The sequence below is a fragment of the Chinchilla lanigera genome, unplaced genomic scaffold (assembly GCF_000276665.1).
Source record: "Chinchilla lanigera isolate Chin_1 unplaced genomic scaffold, ChiLan1.0 scaffold00018, whole genome shotgun sequence".
NCBI lineage: Eukaryota > Metazoa > Chordata > Mammalia > Rodentia > Chinchillidae > Chinchilla > Chinchilla lanigera.
This window is the reverse complement of record NW_004955419.1, coordinates 24,246,335-24,269,647: the sequence shown is the minus strand read 5'-3', so window position 1 is coordinate 24,269,647 and position 23,313 is coordinate 24,246,335. Positions and strand designations below refer to the sequence as shown.

Here is a 23,313-nt window from a genome sequence, read left to right as displayed (position 1 = left end):
AACAATTTAGTAAAACATAGGTATGAATAGCAACTTCATCTTTTGTTGTTAATAGTGCAGAGAAAGGGCTAAAAACCAGAAATATTACTGTGGCACCTGGTGAAGAAACAGGAGCTGGAATTGTCTGGTTGTTCACAGATGCCTGACATGGAGTTTACTTCTGACCAACTTCAGACTCCTGCTATGAAAAAGATTCCTACCCTGGAGACCTAGGGGGTGAGTTGGGAAGAGCTGCTGCTGCCTGGGAGGTTGGGGGAGCAGACTTAAAGGCTTAGACCTCAGCTTCCCCACACCTTTGTCAGGCATTACAAAAGAGCATTACAAAGTGTCTCAAGGGCTCAGGAATGCCAGGAGCAGAGAACAACAGGAAGCAATGTGATTGCTTAGGACTCACAAGTCCGATTTGTCCTTTGATATTCCTCCAGCTCCGTTTTCCTGCTCACAGCCAACTGTAGCTCTTGGCGGATCACTTGAATCTGCTTCTCCAGCTCTGAGAGTTCCTGCATCACTGAATTCCGAGCTAGGTTGAGGGAGTCCGCTTTCCCATTGGTGGTCACCGTGGCAGGGAGCGCTCTTTTCCTTGTGGGGAGAGGGATGTCTTGGGTCTGTATGCCCAGCTGGTGTGGTTCTCCCTCGTCACTGAAAATGTATTTTTGTTGGTTGTCATGACTCAGATTGGAAGTATTCCACACCGTGAGCTGATGGGGTCCCATGCTGGTCCTATGAAACAGAGAGTCAGTTGAGATTCACAGTCCATTCTGCAGCTCTCAAAGTGCTGTTCCCTACCTGTTGGACACCTTTGCAGGGATAGTATGGAACTGGACATGGATTTAGAAAGGAAGTCACCAAGCCATGTTCAGACTGCTTGCTAGAGTGTCACAGGGACAGTAGAAGCCGTGAACTCTCCATTGAAGTTGAAGGTCTTACCAAGTCTTATGCTACTTTGAAACTGAGATTAGTGTTCTCTGATAAAACGGCTCTGGCACATTCTTTTGAGAGGAACCTTAAAAACTTTTTTATTCCCTTCATTCAGGCAAAGTTTAGAAAGCAGCAGTGCCTTGAAACATCTTTTAGCTGTAAAGATGATGCTTTAGTAAGAGTGAAAGTAGATTTATTCAGATATTGTACTCTTAGCATCAGTCTGCTGGTGGATATTACTATGTATGGCTCGTGTTTAATTCCAGCAAGCCTTGCTGATGCTTGCTACTTGATTTTTGGAAGAATAAAAGTATGTAAGCCACAGGTTTCAGCAAAGTGTTTTTAGTATAGGAATGGCTTTATGTGGATTGAAAATAACAAGTCAGGTCTGGTGTTTAAAAACCCCCCAAAGTCCCCAGGTTCTTGCTAGGGTAATGAAAGTCAAATATAAACAGCTTTGTAATCCCCTCTCAGGCTTACATTGTACCACCTATTACCCTCATGGAGAAGTGGCTGTAAGCAGAAAGGCATTGCCAGCTAGGTACTGGACGCATTGATTTTGTTTCTGAAATACACTTTGCAAGGTGAATGCAATGAGAAGAGTTTCTCACAAGTACAGATTAGAGCCACAAGCAGTGTAATTGCTGATTTTCTTCTACCCTGTGAGAAGAAAGAAGAGGAAGAGGACTATGGCCACTTTGCAATTGACCACAGCACGCTAGGAACACTCTATTAAACTCTTGTGTTTTTATTGCCATCCATATAACTGAATTGACTTTATTCCTGAACTTTTATTTGCCAGGAAGAGAAGAAGGGGAGGATCTGGAGGGCCAAGGGCAATGCACAGATAATAAGATTGTGATACAGTTACATGGCTGGGAACAGAACCACAAAGACTTAATAGGATGATTCTGTTTTGCTTTGCCCAGTGGTGGATTGCAAAAGTGGTCTAATCCTTTATTCCTCCTTTTACCCATGTCCCTCTGTAATGTGACTTTGCTGCTCATCTCTATCAGGATGCAGAGCCTGCTTACTCTCTCCTTGAATGAGGTCTTGTCTCATAATTTGTTTTGAGCAGTTGAAAAGTTGGAAGTTTTAAGCCTAAACTGTTAAGAAGCATTACACTCTACTGTTCTCTGTCCTATACCTGCTGCCACAATGTGAACAAGTCCCCTTCAGCTCACTGATGATAGATCATGTGGAAGGTCCTCCATCTTCCCAACTGACCCTGCTGAGGCTGTCATAGACTAGACAGCCTTTAGCTGCTCCCCACTCCCCAAGCTGGCTTGCAGATACACGAGCAAGCTCACCTCAGTTCAGCCAAGTCTGCCTCAGATCAGCAAACAGCACACCATGGATTTGTAAGCAACCCACTGCTGCTGCGAACACTAAATAGTGGCACGATTTCTCACAGCAACACCAACTGAAAAGCTGGGTGTGGTGGTGCATGCCTGTAATCCCAGCACTCTGGAGGCTGAGACAGGAGGATTACTGCAAGTCTGAGGCCAGCCTGGGCTATATCGTTAGTTCAGGAGTAGCCTGAACTGTATGGCAAGACCTTGTCTCAAAAAAACAAAAAATAAAAAAAACAACTGAAAATTTATCCAGGCCATAAATACCCACAAACTTTAACGTTTTTCTTAGTTTTTTTCATATGAACAAGCAGAGGGCTCTTGAGTTCAGTTTTCCTATATCCTGGGCTAGGTAAAAGTTCTATAATGAATGCACTTACATCTCCACTGACTTTAGATTAGAAATGGAGAGAAGATACAGGCGTAATTTTTCTTATACTTTATAGTTCTCTTTAATTTTTCACATTGAATGAATCAAGAACTAGATATCTAAAAGTTTCTTCCAACATCCACTTTTTCTCTGCATTCAAGAAAAAAAAAAAATCTGCCTCTCTATATAGCCCAAATTTGTCCAAGCCTTTCCTCAAGCTCATTGCTAATAACTAATTTATCTTTTCATTCATTTATTTTATCTTTTCATTTATTCTTTCATATCCTACTCTTTCATTTCATTATTTATCTTTTCACTTATCTTCCCTATTCAATAAGTATGGAACATAGGGGAGGATGTCTCTTTGTAGTAGGCATGAGCATTCGTTTGCATAGATATTCTTCCAAGAAAATGGAGAGCATTTTCAAGCCAGCAGACATAACTGGTACCACGGAATGATGATAAATAGTGGGGAAAACCTGGGAGTAGAGAATCTACCCATTTTCTTGAACTGTCCCGGCAACCTCAGTGATCAGGTAAGCAGAGATAGCCAGTCTGGTATTCTCCAGAGCTTTGGCTATCTACCTGGGAATATAATATAGAAGAATAAGCAAGAGCTGGATTCTTTCATGACAAACTAGTTTCCAGTATCACCATGATCTTATGATGGATATGTGGATCAAGGTGATAGATACTGAATGTTAGGGTCTAAGTGGATGGAATGAATATGATACTCTTGGCTTCAGTAATGTTTACGTTGTGTTTTATATCAAGTATCCTTCAGTCTTAAGAGCATAACATAACCAATTAGCGACCAACATTTCACACTAAAAATGAGCAAAACTGGCATCTACAAAGCAATTATGGAACACTGAGGTTCAGTGTTTCACTGGACTCATTCAAAAGAAACCTGACAGCTGCGAGACCCCCAAGACCTACTGTGTTAGGAAGATTGTAGGTGTTGGATTATAGGGAGGTGGGCCCAGGAAATGTAGGTCCATGACACTAGTACCTCATTCATAACAAGAAAATGGGATCGATAACCTGATTTGTTTTCATTGTTTGTATCTCCTTGGCAGCTACTGCAGTCCCATTTCTCTAGGTTGGAAGTTGAGTGAGCAGACACATTTGGCTCTAAATTGAGGCGAGAGATGTAAGAATCGTGTCACATTTGAAATAGGATCACTGGGCTTCCTTGTAGGGAGTAGCTGAGGCTGGGATTGATCACAATGCCTGGCTGAGGCAAGGCAGGCCGGAGAACAGAGAGCTCCTGAGGCAAGCCATGAAAGTAAGTTCCAGCTCCAAGATAGTGAGGTGCTCAGGCTGGTATGCAAAGTTGCTAGGTAGAGGGGTTGACATGGACATCAATCTCCTGAGAGTATGAATGAATGCACTAGGATGGGTAAGCAGTTCCTCCCCCGGCCCCCAGCCAGAGAGAAGGCTCGACCTGACCTCAGCTTTCTATCTCTTATCTTTTATTTCTTCATCCTCTCACTGTCCTCTTCTGCCCCTCAAACCTCAAGAGCTGTGCAGGACACAGCACTTCCTGTTTCTATTCTTGCTGAAAACACGTATTTTGTCATTGTAAGATGATATCTTTGCTTCAGTGTCTTCTTGTGTTCCTCTGGTTAAAGTTTATGTTAAAAATAATTATAGCCAAATCTATGTAACATGACACAGAGCAGTTGTGACCTGATTAGTCTATAGCTTGTCGCTAGCTGATTTGCCCAATGATACCGGGATAACACAGATTGAGAGGAGGCAGGGAGTGCCCACGGACTAGAAAGAGAGGTTTTAACAGACAATGGGAGTGATTCTGACAAGCTCTCTGTAACCTGGAGAGAAAGGACCGCGGCAGCCCCAGAGGAGATATAATAAGCAAAGAAGGAAAAAAAAATCATGTTGTCTGCCCCTTTTTTTCCCATTCTAAATGAGAAGTGTGAGTGTCAGATTTCAAACCTACCCAGAAAGCCAAGCTTTGAGCTGAGGCTATGCCACAGATGGCTGAGTTGCTACAGCTGATGCCCTCCTCTGAGGCCTCTGGGCATTTGACAGGACCAGGAGGGCTGCCTTGGGCAGCAGGCAACAGAGGCCACCGGGAACCAGACTGAAATGCTTTTATCATCTTCAGTCACTACCAATAAGGCAGCTGCCATCCCCAGGCTGGCTATGGTGAAGGTGTAAAATCTGAATTTTTAAGTGTCACTGATGCATTTAATGGATGTTACTTCCAATTAACGAAGTGTTCTTTTCTAGGGATTTCAAAGAGTGTCAGGAATAGATGAGGCAGGACATGGTTAGCACATATTTCAAATATTTCTTGCAGTGCTGGAAAGGGATGGGGGCTGGAAACCTGCAAAGATAATATCCCATAAAATTAATTGCCTAAAATACTCATCAATTATTATTTTGTATATAACAATAACTAATATTTTAAAGACCTTTTCAGGACCTTTACAAGTAATATCTCATTTAATTCATAGAACAACTCTAGGAAGTGGGTCCCCCTTTTTTGTGGTACTGAGGATTGAACCCAGGGTCTTTGGACTGAGTTACATTCCCAGCTCTTTTTATCTTTTATTTTGAGGCAAAGTTAGGATTCCTAAGTTGCTAAGTTACCCAGGCTGGGTTTGCCTAAACCTCCCCAAGTGCTGGAATTATAGACATGTGCAACCATGCCTGGCTGTGGGTACTGTTTTTATCTCAATTCCCCAGGTGAGAAACTTGAAGCACAATAAAGGTCAAATAACTTCCCCAAGACGGCACGTGTTACGGGTGATGGAGACAGGATTGGACACACGATGCTCCGCTCCACAGTCCGCACTTGCACTTGTAGCCATGAGATTATTTTGACTTTGTTGCATTTCAGTGTCTATATTTGTTTATGTTTTATTTTGTTCTGTCTGAAACTACATGTATTTATATTGATTTTATCAACAAATCAACTGGATTTGATCTGAATCATTATTTAGATATAAATTCTCTTCTGAGCATAGATTCCAGCTACATCCCTAAACTTTTATTTTAGCAGATACAAAGATAGCTGGCATTGATCTTTTCTTACCTCTTTTCCACATGTTTGGTCTTGAACCGCTGCTGCTTTTCTTCTACATATGACATGTTTAATGCTCTGTGAAATCTCTGGTGGAAAGAACAGATTCAAAGGTAGAGATCATTAGAAGCACACGGGTCAGAGGACAAAGTACCACTTGAGATTTAATGGAGTATCTAGTTGCTGCAAACCTTGGCCTCTTTAACCAAATTTCCAGGGTTGCCTGATAGTGGATCAACATTCAGCCCCTAATCTCTAGGACAGAAATTCTAAATTATTTTTCTACCTGGCAGAAAAGCAAAGAGATCTGGTAAAAGCTTAGAAATGTGATAGAAAGAAACGCTATCATAACTCATGCATAGCTAAAGTCCTTATGCAATTGCTAGTGAAGAGTCAAAATCGTAAGTGTGAATTTCTTGGAAACCAAGACAAAGAAGGGAAGCAGAACTCCTGGGAATTAAGGTAATCATATTATCATAGAACGGAGAACATCACTTGTCTGCAGAATTTTCCCAGATGAAAATAGGAAGAATAGAATTCAGTTGTAACTAAATCAGTGAGAGAAACATCTAGCAGGGAAAAGGTACCGCATTAACAAAGCAAGGAGGTCAGCAATAGGGGGCAAAAGTGGCACAACTGGCAGCCTGGCTGCTGAGAGGAGACCCAGAGCCTAGTGGGAGGCAGGAGGGAGCCCTCCGTGGGGAGGCTGAGTCAGTGCATCCACTCCCTGGTCAGGTGAAATCACGTTCTTTGCTGGAGTCCCTCCATCAAAAGATACCTCAGCCCCGGCCCTCCATCCTAATTTCCTGGAGAGAAATGTGCAAACTGTTGTGCCTGAGTGCTCAGTCTGTCAGCACTTTGCTTCTTCGCATAAATCCATCCCTGTGTTGTTGTCTACTGGGAAGAACTGAGGTCCTGTGTGGCTTGTCCTTGGCACTAGGAGGTCTCAAGCCTCAGAGCCAGAGAAAAGAGAACAGGAGCAAATGGAGTCACCTAAAGGGGAACAGGAACTTCAAGCTCATTTATAGGGTTTTAATTTTAACAAGAAAATGTGGGAAACATTTTTCACAGCATCTCTTTGGGTTGTCACTATTAAGTGAAATCTGATTAAAAACAATTCTATTGTGTCCGTTACGAGCAGCAGAGGAGGCTTTGGGGAGCAGAAGGGACACTGGGATAGCATAAGAGGAAGGTGAATTCGTGGGATAGAGGGAAATCCATCTTGTAACTGAAAGTGCCTACGCCACCCTCATTCCCTTGGTAAAGTGCCGAGAGAAGTCGGATAACATGGTGTCTGTCAGTACAGATCATTTCTTCATTTGGAATTCTGAAGTATGAGAATATTAGTGCAAGAGACTTGAAGCACCCACCTGACTGGTGTGCAGCCAGTATTGCAGCTTGGATTTGTTTTTGATTCGTGGTAGCAGCAACCTGTACACTATGTGCTCACCAATGGTTGTCAAGATGGACAGACCAAATCCGATGCACAGCAGCACGAAGAGTCCAGAGAAATGCTTGATGCCCATTTGCAAAGTCTGTGACAAAACAGGAAAGATCATGAATGTGGAGATCCCGTGGCCCACCGCTTTCCAGACCCAAGGAAAGCTGGAGACTATTCCTTGCTTGGTGAATCGCACTCTTCCTGAGAAAGGAGTCAGCCAGTGGTGGATGGAGGGATGCTGCACAGCACAGTCCCTGGAGTGCTCTGCACATATTATTCTCACTGTCCGAACACATCCCTGGAGTTGTCCCAAGACCTTGGGTCTGGACAACCATACGGGGAGAGTGAGAGTGAGAGAGAAGGAAAGAAAAACAGTATATCAAAACATTAATATATTAAAACAGAATTTGATATATTAAGACAGTAATATATTTTAATAAAATTTCATATGGTAAAACATTGAAAAACTGTAAAGGTAAAAGCCTCTCTCAAGGCCAGAGAATGATTAGATATAATGATTAGATTTCAAGGGGGGAAGATAGTAAGTGTAGCAATTGCAGAATTTAGATCTGGAGGAGAACATAGAGATCATCTAGTTCAATACCTTGAAAACAACTTAATATTTATTGGTTGCCATTTTTCCACCAGATCAAAATTTTCCAATAAGGTAATAGAAACTCTACCCCCATTTTATAGTTAAAAAAAATACTGTGTAAGCCCTTTGATGTCATGCTAAGGAACCTGGGTGGTATTTGTTTGCTGGAAGCTTTTTGTGATCATTTTTATTGAGGATTATTTAGCACTTAATATGCATAAGTCATAATTCTGAGCATGTAGAAACTTGCCTAATGTTCATAATAGCCTGTAAGGTAGGCACTGTTACTATCTCTGCTTTAGAGGTGAAGAAATAGCCACAAAGAAGTGCAGTAACATTTGTAAGGTCACGGTGAGCTAGGACTCAAGCCCCTGCCGTCTGACTCCAGAGCCCACACTCCTCACTACTTCCTTTGTCTGATATGAGTGATCTTTCATACTCTTCAAGGAACTGTCCTTATTTCATTCTCCCCTCCTCTCCCCACTCCAATCCTGGAGAAAGAGCTAGTGAAGTATGGTTTATGCACTGGGTCTATGGTGGGAGGTTTATGTGGGGATCAGGTCTCAGAGGCAAAGCTCCGAAAGTTCAGGATTTGGTGAAGCCTGGCTCACTGATGTTTTTTTCTCAGTGATAGGACTTCAAGCAGTGGATATGAATCAAAGATCAGCATTAGGATCTCCAGGGAAGGAAAGACAATTGCTGAACAGGGGCTCAGAATTTCAGGAGACTGAGACACAAGGCAGGAAAATCAGGCAGATGACCTCAGACTACAGGCAGAAGGTCAATCCTAGGAAACAAGGAACACTGATCTGGGAGATCTGGATGCACTGGGCCCTAAGAGCTACACTGGCAACTAGACTTCTGTTGCAGTGTCTCTGTACAAGTGGAAACAACTGTATAAACTGAGCTCTAGAGAGAATATACAAATGTGTGAACATAGCCATTGGCCTGTACCTATCATAATTTCAATAAGCTATGGCTATTAGAAGGCTTTAATGAGCTAACAATTGGTGTGGATGAAGAACAAACAGTGAATTCATTTTTTACTAACATTATCAAACATCCAGTGAAACTCTAAATCAGTGGGCTCTGCTTTGTAAGACAATGCCAAGATGAAAAAGAAAAAGGCAACTAACAGTGAATCGTCTTGCCTTTAAACACATGGCTTTTCCCTCTATTCTCTTGTGCATAATGGTAACTTTGTATTCCTCACATTACCTCTGTAACGCATAAGCTGTATTCAGTTTCTATTATTCATCTCTTCCTTTTTAGTCTTCTGAGGTTTATCCTCACACATTGATAGAAGTATTTTTTTAAAATCAGGCACTTTTTATGTGTGTGCCAGACACCACATTGCACCTCTATGGTGATATAATGGCCCTGTAAGTTGAGTATTACTATCTGCATTTCACATTTGAGGAAATGGAGGTGCATAGAGGTTAATTACATTATCCAGGATCATACAAGCTCATATGTGGGAGAGCCAGGCTGTGGATCCAGGACTGTGTGATGCCGAGGCCCGCACTACCTCCTAAGTGAACACCCTTTGTTGGTGTCCTTTGCCACCTGAATTCCCACTGTCCATTCTTTGTAACAACTTGCAAACAATTTTTGTTCAAAAACTCAGGATCGGAATTGAAAATCCACTATCATCTGCCTGTGAGCACCAAACAAAATGTCTAAGCTGTGTCTGAGTCTGCGTGATAAGATGCGCAGCAGCTGTTGTAATTCAGTCCATCTTCCCCTTGGACCACGTTCTTTAAATATGTTATGCATTAGATATGTGCATCTACTCCACATTATCAAGTGAAAATGTTTTTTTCTAATAAAGTGGAAATTGCTCAACTTGACATTGTTGGTCAGAGAAGAAGAAGAGGAGAAATAAACATTCGATGTCAAATCTACAAAATAAATTGAGGTGACGTAGAGAAAATAATAATTTCAGTTGCAAGTGACATGAGTAAAATCACATTGAAAAATACAATCACAACCCCTCATGCTGTTGAGAGCTGTATAAATGAAAACAAAAAGGATGCAAAGAAACATAAGTTTTGAGGGTTTTTCACCTCATTACTTCATCTGCAGTTTCATTTGACGGCTTACAGTCACATACTTCCAGAGTCTCCAGTGTCTAAGAGATTGTCCCAGGACTTACCCGGTGGGCAAACCTCAAGCAGTTATGGTTCATTTAGTCCTTCAAGTTTCTCCAGCCCACTGCATTTCACTTAAGCAAGTCTTTAATTAGTACGCAACCATTCAAAAACTCGTTTATTTTTCTCGATGGTTTTTGTAGTTGTTATGTTTAACACTTCATATCTGTTAAACTACATTAGTAAGTATTCATTGTACCATGGAGGGAAACATAGTTTACATGTGGAATCATATTTTCCATGCTGTACCCAGACATACCCAGTAAATAAGCATTAGAACATTGGTATTTTCAGTTCTTAAAATGATGCAGAAATTCTTGGTGAATGGTTATATAAAGCAGCACATAAATCCTGCATTGGGTATTACATGTGTATAGGTGTCTAAGGGTGTTGTAGTGCTATTTAGGGAACTGAGGTTGAAATTCTTGGATGAAGCAGGAATAATTTGTTATTTTTACCATTTAAAATAATGGAAATTTACTGAGAAACATTTCTAGGAACAGACTTGATTCAGACAAAAGGAGATGTCTGTCCTATCAAATGTGTGCTTTCTGCGCAGAACATCAATGCATCCAGTAAAATGTAAAGACCAAAATCACCAATTTCCTTTCTGCCCAAACCCTTTTTTGCATTTTACTTAGATGTGGACACATAAAACAGCTGGCTGGATAAATGACTGGTTCTCAAGCCTCCAGCAAGAAGTGTGCTTAAAATATTTCACTCATTGTTTGCCTTAGATGTTATCCATCAAGTACTATGAAGTGAATCCTCCTTACATCCCAATCCTCATTTCCCAACATAAGGCAACCATTCAATTTCCCTGATTCTCTACACACATTGGTTTCAGTTGTCATCATCTTTTTCAGTCTTGGACCCACTTAATCAGACTTGGGCTGCCTTCTTTCCCCCATCACCTGTCAAACAACTCCTATCAGCCATCATTTACCGCCTCAGTGTGAAACCCAAGTAAACTTTCACTTTATTAATGTCTGCAGGTAGGACACTGTTGATTGCTCTCTCCCCATTTATATCCTTTCTTCTGTTTGGTTTTGGGATACCCCTCTCTGTTCTACCTCAGCCTCCTTTGCTGTTCCTGCTCATCTTTCTGACCATGAACATGGGCATGCCTTCAGTTCTTTTCTATACTCACTTTCTCATCCAGAGTTATGGCTTTAAACACTGCCCATATGCCAGTGACTCTAAGAATTGGGGAATGTTATTCTTTAATTCCATACTCAGATTTTCTACTTGGGCATTTAATAAGTATCTCAAATGTAACACATCTAAAGCAAACTTTAATTTCCTCCCTAAAATCTGTCTTTCACATTGTCTTTTAAAAAAAAATTCTCCATTCTTGCAATTTTTCAAAGCAAAATCTCTAAAGTCCTCTTTGACTTCTCTTCATTAGCATCATGTAGCTTGTGTGTTGTTAATATGGTAGACCTGACCTTTGCAGTAGATCTGGACTCTGATGACTTGCCACCCCCTCCACCAACCACTGTGGTCCAAGCCACCATCATTTCTCACCTAGATTACTGAAATTACTTCTAATTATTTTCTCCAACTTCTTCAGTCTGTTTTCTACTTAAGAGCAAGAATGACTATCTAAAAATATTATGTCACTCTTGTGTTCAAGGCCCCTTGATGATTTTCCATCTCATTCAGAGTGAATTTCAAAGTCTTCCACTGCGCTGTGAGGCAAAACCCTGGAAAGTATGGGTGCAGGCTACTTGATGAAGGCTTCTTTGGTGAGGAAGAGGGCTGTGCCTTTTTTATGTGTCTCTGGAAGGCTGTGTAATAATAGACTGTCTATTGGCTCGGAGATAGCAATATGGTAAGAGAGCAGAAACCATCCATTAACGTGTATGATGACATATTGTTACTAGTCTCTGTAGCCCCAGAGCATATTGGTTGCTGTTACCATTTAATCTAAATAATTTCATCTGCTTCTCAAGATGAGCTGAAGTTAGAAGATGATTTAAAACTGCCTTGCCTAAAATTCGTTTGCAAAGCATAAAACAAAAGAGGTGGAGGCTGCTCTTTGATCAGCAAGTCAGTTCTTTGGGCCTTTTTCCTCCTTTGTGAAAATCGATGCTTGATCTGATCACATTAAATATACTATCAGAAATAATTTGAGACAGGTAAAATTTGGAGCCATAAAAATAAGAGGAATGCAGTGACAGCGACAAAGCTCAGAGTTTGGAGTCAGAAAGCCTGGGAATTATCCTTGTTTTGCCACTTACCAGATGGGTGACCTTGGAGAAGATTCCAATCTGTATGGCATAAAAGCTGAGATGATGGTGTGCACCTCACAGTGTTGTAGTGATGATTACATGATGTACCAAAGGCTTTATGAAAAGTCATAATACCTCAATAAATGCTGTCTATTGTTATCATCCCAAGGAGTGGTATAGAACTTTTTTTTTTTTTTGCAACTGACAAATAACTCAGGGGAAAAAAACCCTCAAAGTATTAAATTGGAAATAAATGTGACCCATTTCCCCAAATATCCAGTCAGATCTTTTCAGTGCTAAAACCAGAAACAAGCTCTCAAAGCTCTGTCACATAGACTTGAGCAGGAATATTAGGGTAGACTGACCAAGTGGCTTCTTATAATTCCAGCCACTTCAGAAGCTCAAATGTTTTTCTTTTCCATGTTAAATTTGGAAAAATTAACTAACTTTTCAAGCTCTTGGTCATAATTCAAAATTTCCATATTCTAATGTGCATATTGTAACTATAAATACTGTCTTTTTAAAAGAGGTCTTCTTGGCTGGCATGAAATGCCCAATTTTTCCGTGTGAAATTTCCTCTACAAAGTAAAACAGAACTAGAGTGTTTTTCTCAAGTTTCTTGAGTTCTCAAGTCCAGAAGGCTATTGGCCCCTTAGAGCGTGGGAACACTGGCATTATTCCTGGTGGTTTTCTTGCTGGTCTAGGATTATACAAATGTCTAGTTAATTTTAGGATGGGTGTAGCCAAATAGTGTCTCTACCTTACTACTTTTGTTTCCTATGTTTTTACCTGTGTCAAATTATCTGATAGTTTTTAAAATGTGATGAAATTGTCTAAATTTTCACAAACTGAGGTTCAAAGAAGTGAGTTTCTTGGTGAGGAACAAGCAGCTCCTACTTCATGTCTTCTTTACTTACTGATCTTGTAGAAGGGGAGGCAGGGGAATAGCAGAGCTTGAAGAGATACTTCGCCTTTCTCTCCCTCTGTAAAATGTTCCCAGCTCAGGCAGCAACTCTTTGGGCAGCCCCTCCCTCAGGAATGTGCATTTGGGCTTTCTCACAGCATCCTAGGCTTTTCTCACTGATAAGGGAGACACATTAAGCAGTTCCTTCATGGTAATCTTCCCTGAGAGGAGTAATGCTGGGTACCAACACTGGTAAAGCTAACAAATGGGATTATAAACAAGCTTCCCAGCATCCTAACATCATGAGATCCACAGGACGTGTGTTCAAGAGTGAGATAGGTTAGCTGCTAGGATAACTAACTGCCTTTGTTTTGCTTCTGTATCTCTACTGGCCTGATGCCACAAATTGTATAAAAGGGGACTTCTCCTTATTTCTGGGCCCAGCCTGGTTTTGAGCATTTCTAGTGGTTGGGACAGGACACCAGTATATTTTTCCAGAGTCCTGAAAATCCCTCCTGGTCTCTCCAGTTTCTTGGAAATTCCAAAACAGGGGAAAGAGAATTAGTAGAATTAACATATTATATCCTAGGCACATTACATATTTTATCTTTTTGAATCCTCACAATGCCCTTGGATGGATCTTTGTTTTAATTAAGAGGAAAAACATAGAAGTTGCTTATGTTCATACAACTAATTGTGACTATGAGGATAACCTGCTTGTAACTAATCCAAATCCAATATTTTTGTGTCTTTCAACCATATTACCTGGCAATGGAATTCTGACTCACATCAATATAGGACAGAGAGTGTTGACTGATTATTAATGTATTTCATTGGAACTTTACAGGAATTAGAAGAACAGGGATTCTTATTTTTTGTAGTTCTTTAGTAAACTATTAGAAGTATAGCAGGGTACCTTAGTAGATGGGTATCCTGCCAGTGACTAAAATTGTGGATGGGTGACTAACTTAGTAGATGGGTATCCTGCCAGTGACTAAACTAAAGTTTACTTGTGTAAACTTTGTTTTTCTTCCTATTTTTATTGTTCTGGTCAAGACTAGTTGCCAGCTTCTTCAAAATATAACAATAATAAATTATGTAGAAATTGATCTTTCTTGAGAAAAACCACCAGCTGTGCTGTCTTTTTGCAAGTATGAAAGAGGACGTGTCATTAGGTATTTTGACACCCTCAGGTACCTTATATGGGGAGTGGTTTTCTGTGCAAAAGAGAAGTGGTGTAAAAGGACGGATGCTGGAATCAGTCCTGGCCCTGCTCTTGTGAGGACAGCTTGTGTTCTAAGATCTGCCAGCAGCGGGGAGCGACTTCAGACAGCTGGTAATGCTGAGGGTGGGAACAGGAGGTGTACTCACTGGTAAACTGACTCTCCAAAGAAAGTGAAAACCACCAAAAGTTTTTGTTCTTTTCCATGATATTCTCTTCCCATCATGACTATCCTCAAGCTACCAACATGGCAGTGTGAACTAGGGGGCGCTGTGTACACATCTGATCTCATCTGGAAACAAAAGGCTCCAGGACACATCTAGATGCAGTATTCCGGTGTGAGGAAATCTAGGCAAAATGTTCCATTAGGGAAAAAACTCCTGAGGATGTGAAAACTCGTACTTTCTCCGCTAGCTCCCAGGTCTGATTTTCAAAACCAAGCTCAAGTATTGTGGCTGCTGTTTACCTGTGCTGTGGAGACATGGTTGGTGATCTCTACACCTCAGAACACTATAATACCACCCCAGCATTGTTATAATCAGTGGTTTAAGGGAATAGATTTAATACAGGACACATAATTTATAGGATTCTTTTATAATCTTCAACCAAAAGGTCAAACGAAGAAGAGTACAAGAGATCTGTCTGTGCTAGAATCTTGAAGAATCTGGCAGAGGGCTTGGATCTCATGGCAATGTCCCACATGAGTCCAGCTGAAGGCCTAGATCTCACAGCAGTGCCTCATGCAAGCCAGTACCAAGGATATGCACTGGGAAGGCCCTAAGACCAGTGGTAGAAACTAGAAAATCTGTGCTGGCATGGTGAAGGATCTGTGCTAGATGGCTGAGGAATCTGCACTGGAGCCAGGAAGCGATGATTAAGACAAAGGCTAAGTAAGACCGGAGCTCCCCCAAAGTAATAGCAGCCATCCCAGTCCACAGAGCGAGGACATGAGCTCCTCCCCTGATGAGAACAGCTGAGTTTGTACCAGGAAAACCAGCTGCAACAAGCTTCTACAGGAAAATCAGCAGCACGCAATCTTCCCCTCCTGTTCCTCTTTTCCGTCATTTTGGCTCAATCCTCAGGTTGATGACGCTAACTCAGTTCAGCTGGACCTTCCAAATTGACTACTAGTTAACCCTCCACAAATGCCTGGGGGAGAGTCTGTTGAAGCCTTTATCTTTTCTGCCTGTAACCTATGGGAAGGCCATTCTGTATGTGTCCCATTTACTCCATCTAGGGTGGGCCTGAATGCTCAGCGTGAATACTTTCTGGGAAGGACACTGCCCTACATAACTGGAAGACCCTTTTTCTGAACGTAACACTGGAGTGGGCAGCCAACCCTGAGAATCCCTTGCTGCTAAAGCTGACAGCTAGTCTGGGCACTTGGTCTAGCTTATCACTTTTTCTACATGAACCCCAAGGCTAGTTTCTGATAGAGGCTGAAGCAATGAGACAGGGGGAGCTGGACTGGACTTGCACTCCGCAAACATGCTCACGGAACTGGGGGTGAATCACGGGAAGAGGAGCTGCGGCTTACTACAGGGAAAATGGGCCTTTGTTGTACAGCTAGTGATTAAAATATACTCAGGAAAGAGAAATATTTTTGCCCCTGTTGCTACAATAGGAAGTTAATAATCTGTCAAAGATGTCTGAATACAAGTAAATGCAAACAGTTTACCTGACACCCAATGCAAATCGTGTATATATTTTCTTATTCTTAAGCTTTTCAAGTTCTGTTGACAGTATACATTTTGGCCACCGAATCAAAACAAACAAAGACATTTATTAAGCAATTTCTTCTCTCACCAAACTCCTTCATCTTGCTCCTCTGCTCTTAGGGTGATACCCTGAGTCATGGAGAGAACAATTCCTAACACTGCAATGGTGACAAAGCCAAAGTTTCAGAGAGGAGCGATTCCAGGTAGTAGAGAAATAGTTGTTGGACGGCTGGAGTAGCGATGAATGAGAGCAAAGAGAGCAAAAGCTGTTGAGTGATACTGTCGCAAAAAAGGCTCACAGGGTCACGACCAGCTTCTTGTGGATCTCTAGGCCCCTGACCAGCGCGCTGAATTCCTGGAAGGATAGTCTCCCGTCACCATCCTTATCCATAATGATGATGGTTTTGTCCACCATCTGCTGCAGCTGCCAGCCCTTGAGGTTTTCTCCCACCATCATCTTCAGCACTTGGAAGAGCTCCCCGTTGGAAATGTAGCCGTCTTTGTCGAGGTCGTAGATGCTGAAGGCGAACCGCAGCTTCTGTTCCTCATTGCCTCGGACGCTGAACTGGGAGAGGCCGGTGACGAACTCCTCGAAGTCCACTTCTCCGTTGCCGTCCGTGTCGAAGATGTCGATCACCCGCTTCACTAACGGGTTGTTCTGTAACTCGGGCAGGGACATAAGCTCCTCCACGCTCAGAGTGCCCGAGCTGTCCAAGTCGAGCTTCTTGAAACGTTTGCTCAGCCTTTTAATTTCACCTTTTTCGAAAGGAGAGCACATCTCCTTTGGGTAACTGGCCTCGTTTCCCATCCTGGTCGCGGCTCAACAGCTCACAGGGTGGAAGCAGGGAGCCTGGCGGTTGAGCCCCTCTAGGGGCTGGGGGCTCGCGACCAGCGGCATTGGCGCAGCGCACGGCTGGGCTGGGCAGGGCAGGGCAGGGCAGGTGGGGACAGTGAGGAGAAGAAGGAGAGGAGAAGTAGGTGGGGGATGGAGTGGGGAAAGGGGCGTGAGAGGCAGCCAGCTGGGCTACACCCTCTCTTCCTTCTCTCACGCCCTTTGCAGGTTTCACCCCCAGCTAGCGCTGAATTTATTTTCTCATTTCCTCACCCCATCTCCCACCTTAGAGAAAGTAAACCTCCAGTGAGCACCGGCCATGTCTGTGTTATTCACTGCAGTAGCGTCACGCAGAGTGTGTGCTTAAAAAAGGCTGACACTCCGGACTCCTTATGCTTCCTCTGCAGGCCTCCTGTGCGTGCTAAATAGAATGACTATGTATATCTGATTGGCATCCTCCGTACCTGTTTCAGGCTGTGGATTCGGGGTCTTAAGAGACCACCAGGAGTCACACAGGATTTCTTATATTGATCCCCCACAGGCACTAACATTCCTGAGAGGCAAACAGTGCTGCCTTCCGGGCAAGTTTTTCAAGAAGATGAAGAGCCTAAGAACATACGGTCTGTTACTCTATTACTTCAATCCATGCTTTTGTTGCCTGGTGGCTGGTGGCTGTCCTGCAGAGCAGCAGCAGCTGCGATGTGCCCGGAGAGGCCTTTTCTGTGTATTGAGAATGGCAGTGGCCTCCATTTGCCCCTTTGACTCAGCTAGATCTTTTTGTTGAAGATTAATCTTATAGGCTGCCTCACATACCTTCTTACTTTAGGAACTGCACATCAGTTACTCTAAATGCAGAAGTAAATGTGGTCCAAGAGCAATATAGTTCAAAGAGACCTGAGGGCAATCTCAGGCCACTAAATCAAACTGAAGGGGCTAATGCTCCCTCATTTTACAAGATACTGGAATGGTCTGTGTTCTTTAGCCAAAGATTAGTCTTAGGGTAACCACTGAAACTGACACCACTAAGTAACCCACCAGGTACCTTATCATTAGGAATAGCAATTTTAATATTCTATAAGAAAATGATTTTTGATTTGTCAGCAATGATTTATTTAAAAAAAGCTAATCATGGATATTAAATAAAAGCTATTTTTCCCAGTTAAATTGCAATATTATATCAGGAACATGCTTTCTCTTACTTAATTGCTGCTTTATAGACAGGGTACGAACCTACTGCATTTGCAATGTTAAAAGCACCACCTTAATTTGTGTTACAGGATGCCTGGAATTACCGGTGTCCGAATGCTACCAACCATTCTGGTTTGTGTGGTTTTAGAGCACAAAGACTGCTGTAGATGCAAAGACCTATGTAGATACGCAGGCCCTGGAAGATGCAGTCCTGAAAAGTTAGAAGTGTCAGTGGCAGAACAGAATTCTATTCTTGCATGCATATGGGCGTGCAGGGTGGCTTAGAATCACTGAAATTATGTCACTGGCCAAACCTTCCATCTTAAATCATCAGAGTGTAGTCTGGATTCTTGGCTTCGAGTAAGAGAATATAAGAAGCTTAGGAAAAAAGGTGTGTTGGAAGAATTTCACATAATTGAAAGATACTCAGCAAAGAGAAATATACTTGTTACTGTTGCTACAATAGGAAGTTAATAATTTGTCAAAAAAGTCTGAATACAAGTAAATCATCAGAAGAGACTGCTCTATTTAGAATCCCACACATCCCAGGAACAGGCTTGACTGGTCTCTATTGGGGTGTGTCCCTAATATGAGTCATCAGACATTCCCTACAGTATAGGGCAACTTTTATTTGAATCTTGTGGCTAGAGTTGGGGTGTGGAGTAGGAGGAGATGGGTAGGAAGGGCAGGTACCAAAAGAAGCATTTGCTTGTCCCTGTAAGAAGGAGTGATGCTGAACAGATGAAACAGTTGCTGGGCATCATACATATTCATTAATGCTGATTCTACAGGGGCGAGGAAGCACTGAGTCTGCAGATCTCCCCTCCATGTGGCCAACTGAACAGGCCACAGAACTTGCAGGAGTTACCTTCAGCCTCTGCTGGCTCATTTATTTCTGCCAGATCCACCTTCTTATTTACCAAAAATCCCTTCACCTCTGGGTAGATGAAATCAGTATTTTAATTACAGGCACTAGCCTGAATTTTACAAATTAGGTTGAAACATATCAGTAGGCTGTAAAGTTAGGTTTGTGGGTTGCAATCAGTATTAGTGCAATAGAATACAACATGGGGAAGTGAATTTCTCTATTCATTAAACCATTGTTTTAGTTATATATCATCCAACTTTATGAAGCTAATATAGTATATGTTTAATAAACAAAACCCAGATTATTCTTGGTTGCAAGGTGATGTATTTTTTTTTTTTTTGCTATGCATTATAGTAAAAAGAAAAAGGATTCTGCAAATACTATGGAACTCAGTGTTTGAACATCTTAGGTTATAGGTTTGATGCCATGAGAATAATTCAAAAGCAAAAACTTATTTTCCTGTTTGATTTTCTCTGTTGTCAACATGTGGGAGATTTGTATAATAACTTATAGCAGTATGGTCTCACAGAGGTATAATATTAAGCACTTATATAATTTAAATTTTTCTAGTCTCCATGTTCAAGCAGCTACATTCTAGTAGCCATATTAAAAACCAAAAAAGGGAAATTAATTTTAATAATTTTAAATTTAACACAATATATCCAATTTTAGCTCACCATGTAATCAATATTCAAGTTTATTTATTTATTTACTTATTTTGGTACCAGAAATCGAACTCAGGGCCTTGCGTTTGCCAGGCAGGCACTGTGCCACTGAGCTATAACCCTGCCCCAAGATTCAAATTTATTAATGAATTATTTTACCTTTTTTGTACTATGTGTTTATTTTCTACTTCCAGTACATCTCAGTTAGGATTCACAGCTTTGGTCTTGCTCAAAAGCCATATGGAGCTACCGTATTAGACAGCACAGATTGAGATTATTTAGTGAAAATTGAAAGGTTTGAAGGCTAAAATATTGAATGATTAAATTATTATTCCAACTGACTGAATTAGGTCTGAAAGAAGCATAAGAAAGTGGAAAGAAAAACAGGATTATCCAACTTCAGATATTACTGCTCACTTAATAGCAGTAAGATCTTGGACTAGTTGCTGAATATTATTCTTCTCATCCCCCAAATAGGACTAATACATAGAGTTATGATCAAATAATATGGTGAACATTTGAACTGAAAAAAGAATTATTACACTAAAAGACACCTTGCCATCGATTCCACTCAACACGGTCTCCTTTGCTTTGAACACCCTTATTCCCTCCTTCTTGCCCCTTTCTCAAGCAGCTCTGGAAGGCCACTTTCCCGAGACTATTTTGTTGTGCTGTTGTGGGTGCCTCTGTATCCTGAATTACTCAGAACATTTAACCTTATGGTCATTTTGACACTAGGGGACAGCCCAAAGTCACAGGATCCATGATACAGTAAGTAAGGCAGATGAGGGAGCATTGTAATATTCTCTTTGACAGAAATTGCCGTAAATAGTTTGAATCAATTCAGGACATTGAAGAGCTATGAAGAAACACTCCTGAAAGAGGACTTCTAGAAGTGCCTCTGAAAGGGGCAGTAATGATGGATAATTGTGTCTGAAGGGGGGCTGTGTTGAGGGTAATTCATGGTGATGAGTCTTTTACTGTAATAAATTCTTTTTATTTTTAATTTAAACATTTACTGTATCTTTGATCACATCTATACTTTGTGCAGTTTTAGGAGGATTAGAGCTGAAATCAGCCAATGTGATAAATCATCATCAGTGTTATTATTACTAGTTTTATTGTGTGCCTTTGCTAGTAGAGAAGAAATCTTTAAGCTAGAATAACTGACAGCCCCGGGCACACAAATATATTATGTATATTGAACAAACACTCCTTGTATATCAGTTACATCTGTTGCTCAACGCTCTAAGTACTTTACCAGCATTAACTCCGGCTTTCCTAATTCAGGCCTCTTTGAGGACCAATCAGGAACTTTCAATTACAGAATTGAGGACCACAGTAATGGTCCTCACTGGCCCATTGAGCACCTTCCTCACTGACTTTCTTTGAGTACATAGTTCCTTGATGCTGCTATTGAGCTACCATTATAGGAACTCTCAGGAAGCTGTATCCAGCCATGCGAGGGTTATCAGCAGGCCATAAGGGATAGCAGAAAGAGCGTAGGATCTAACTATTCCTGCTTCTGGTCTCAGCTGTGCCTTGTAAGTCCTTAGAGAAGCTATCACATTACCAGCCTCAGTGCCCTCATTTGTACACGGTGATAATGATTACACCTGCTTAATAGAAATGACTTATAAGAGAGAGATCTTGTCACGTGTTAACTAATGTAGCCAGGTGTGGTGGTGCGCTCTTGTAATCTCAGCACTTGGGAGGCTAAGGCAGGAGGATATTGAAAGTTTGAAGCCAGACTGGACTACATAGAGAGTTCAGGGCCCGCCCACCTGAACTGCAAAGCGAGAACCTGTTTCAAAAAAGAACACAAAACAAAAAGGAAAAAAAAGGGTTAACTAATGTGATAATTGAACAGGGGATCCTGGGCAGATGGCACCACTTCATTGAAACAATTGCCATGTGCAGAAAGAACTGTCTTCTTCCTGTATTGTACAGAATGCTGGAGCTGGTGATCTAGCCAGTGTCAAGAGGAGCTCCCCACTGTCCTACGATTTATAAGATAGTTGAGCATTATTATGGGGGTCAGCGTCACTGTTTCAATTTCTTTTTTTTTTTTTTTGGTTTTTCTCCAGTACCGGGAACTGAACTCACGACCTTGCACTTGCCAGGCAGGCGCTTTTGCCACTGAGCTAAATCCCCAGCCCCCACTGTTTCAATTTCATCTAGTCATTCTTATTTGATTGGAAAACACTACTGATTTTTTTTTTTCTGTTTCTCATTGTGGAATGATGTGGGTTACAGGACACATACTGCAGTACACAAATGAGGGAGCTGATGGATTTGTTTAGAAGTAACCAGAAACCTGATGGCACATCTATTTCAGCAGGTCATCACTTTTCCCTCTCAAGGAGTTTTCATATTAAGAACTGGGAGATGGTCACATACAAAATCAACTCACATTGGAAAATAAGGCTGATAGAAATGGAACTGATGAGGTGTTAGACTCATATCAAGCTTCCTCTTCCAAGTCAGTCAGGAGATCGAGTTTCTGAGTGAGGTCACAGATTCATTATAAAACCTTTAAAGGTGGTCTTGACCTTTAGTCGGAAAGTCTCTCCCTTATATGGAATAGCCCGTCACCATATTTAGCATCTAATTGTACTGGCGTTGGCCATAGTGTAGTCTGTGGAACCACCACAGCCCTGAGTTTAAACTGCTTCTGAGCATGAAGCATTAGATCTGCAAAGCAGGAGTGATATAATGACATCATAGTGCTATTGCAGCTGTGTGTAAGAAAGTATTTAAAATGCACATAATATAGTCCCAGCCCACACAGTAGGTACTCAGTAACATGTTTGTATCCCGTCTTCTTTTCCCTTTTCTACTGAATTATTTGCTTTCTCTAAAGCAAAACTTTGACTCTGACTGTGCATATTTTATACTCTTTGGATGTGATGCTTCAAATTTAAATACATGCAACAAATATATATATATTGAGCACCTGGTATATGGCAGGGTTTATGCCAGGTGGTGGAGCTTACTGGGGTAAATAAGGTACAGTCACCTGAGAAATATAGTTTTGAGACATCTAGTTTAATAAGCAACATGGCTTTAAAGATGTAACCTATTTAAGCAGCCTGTTATGTTTATTATGTGTAGTCAAAAGGATTAGGAATAATATGATTTGCTTTCTTTTGTAATTGAGGACTGGTGTTTAATATGAGTTTGGAATGTGTGGTTTTACTGCTTAACTGTTATTTCAGGCAAGCAAGGGTAGTGATCATTAGTTCATAGCATCATTTTCAAGATTAAATGAGATAGGATACTTGAAAAATTAGACTCAATTTCTAGCATACAGTAGGTACAAAAGTGATAGAGGTTATGATTTTAGGTTTCCAAATGGTTCATTCTAATGGAAAATGGAGAATTCTTATGGACTGTTTGTATACACACTGATATACTTGACTATTTGTTTTTCCCTCAAAAATATTTATTGAGCACCTACTAGGTGAGAAGTATACAACAGTTGCCAAAAGCAGATATGTTCTCTGTTGTCCTTGTCTCATAGAGCTTGTAGTTATATAAGGAATCTAGATATTAATGAAATTATCACATCCATAGATGTAAAAATGTACCTATATTGAGTGCTACAGAGGAGAGGTACCTGGTACCAGCAGAGTTTGCACATCCAGAAACCTTTATTAGGGGAGTGATGATGGCGTTGAACTCTCAAGTGATAGAGGAAATTAACTAGATGCTCTGGGAAGGGGTAAGTGTTCCAAGCAGAAGAAATTCTACATGCAAAGGCATCGGGGTAGGAGGAGCAAAAGAAGTAGGAGGAACTTAGAG

At 41.3% G+C, this 23,313-nt stretch overlaps 2 protein-coding genes across 3 annotated transcripts in view; both read right to left on the bottom strand.

Annotated features, from left to right (window-relative positions):
- The window catches only part of Grin3a (glutamate receptor, ionotropic, N-methyl-D-aspartate 3A), a 167,174-nt gene that overhangs the window by 2,886 nt on the left and 140,975 nt on the right, over nt 1-23,313 (bottom strand). The window contains exons 7-9 of one of the 2 annotated variants that reach the window (XM_013513084.1): nt 7,063-7,227; nt 5,705-5,781; nt 395-720 (exon numbers count right to left, since the gene is read on the bottom strand). In XM_013513084.1, the coding sequence (XP_013368538.1) occupies nt 395-720; nt 5,705-5,781; nt 7,063-7,227 (568 nt within the window). Of the gene's footprint in view, nt 1-383; nt 721-5,704; nt 5,782-7,062; nt 7,228-23,313 lie in introns of those variants that run through there. The other variant, XM_005382793.2, reaches the window with a different exon arrangement.
- Nucleotides 15,918-16,876, bottom strand: Ppp3r2 (protein phosphatase 3, regulatory subunit B, beta). Its single transcript, XM_005382792.2, has one exon. The coding sequence runs from the start codon at nt 16,762-16,764 to the stop codon at nt 16,252-16,254; it is 513 nt and encodes a 170-aa protein (XP_005382849.1). The 5' UTR covers nt 16,765-16,876; the 3' UTR covers nt 15,918-16,251.

Excerpts from the sequence above, each read along its gene's own strand:
- Ppp3r2 (XM_005382792.2), bottom strand. The coding sequence starts at position 16,764 with ATGGGAAACGAGGCCAGTTACCCAAAGGAGATGTGCTCTCCTTTCGAA.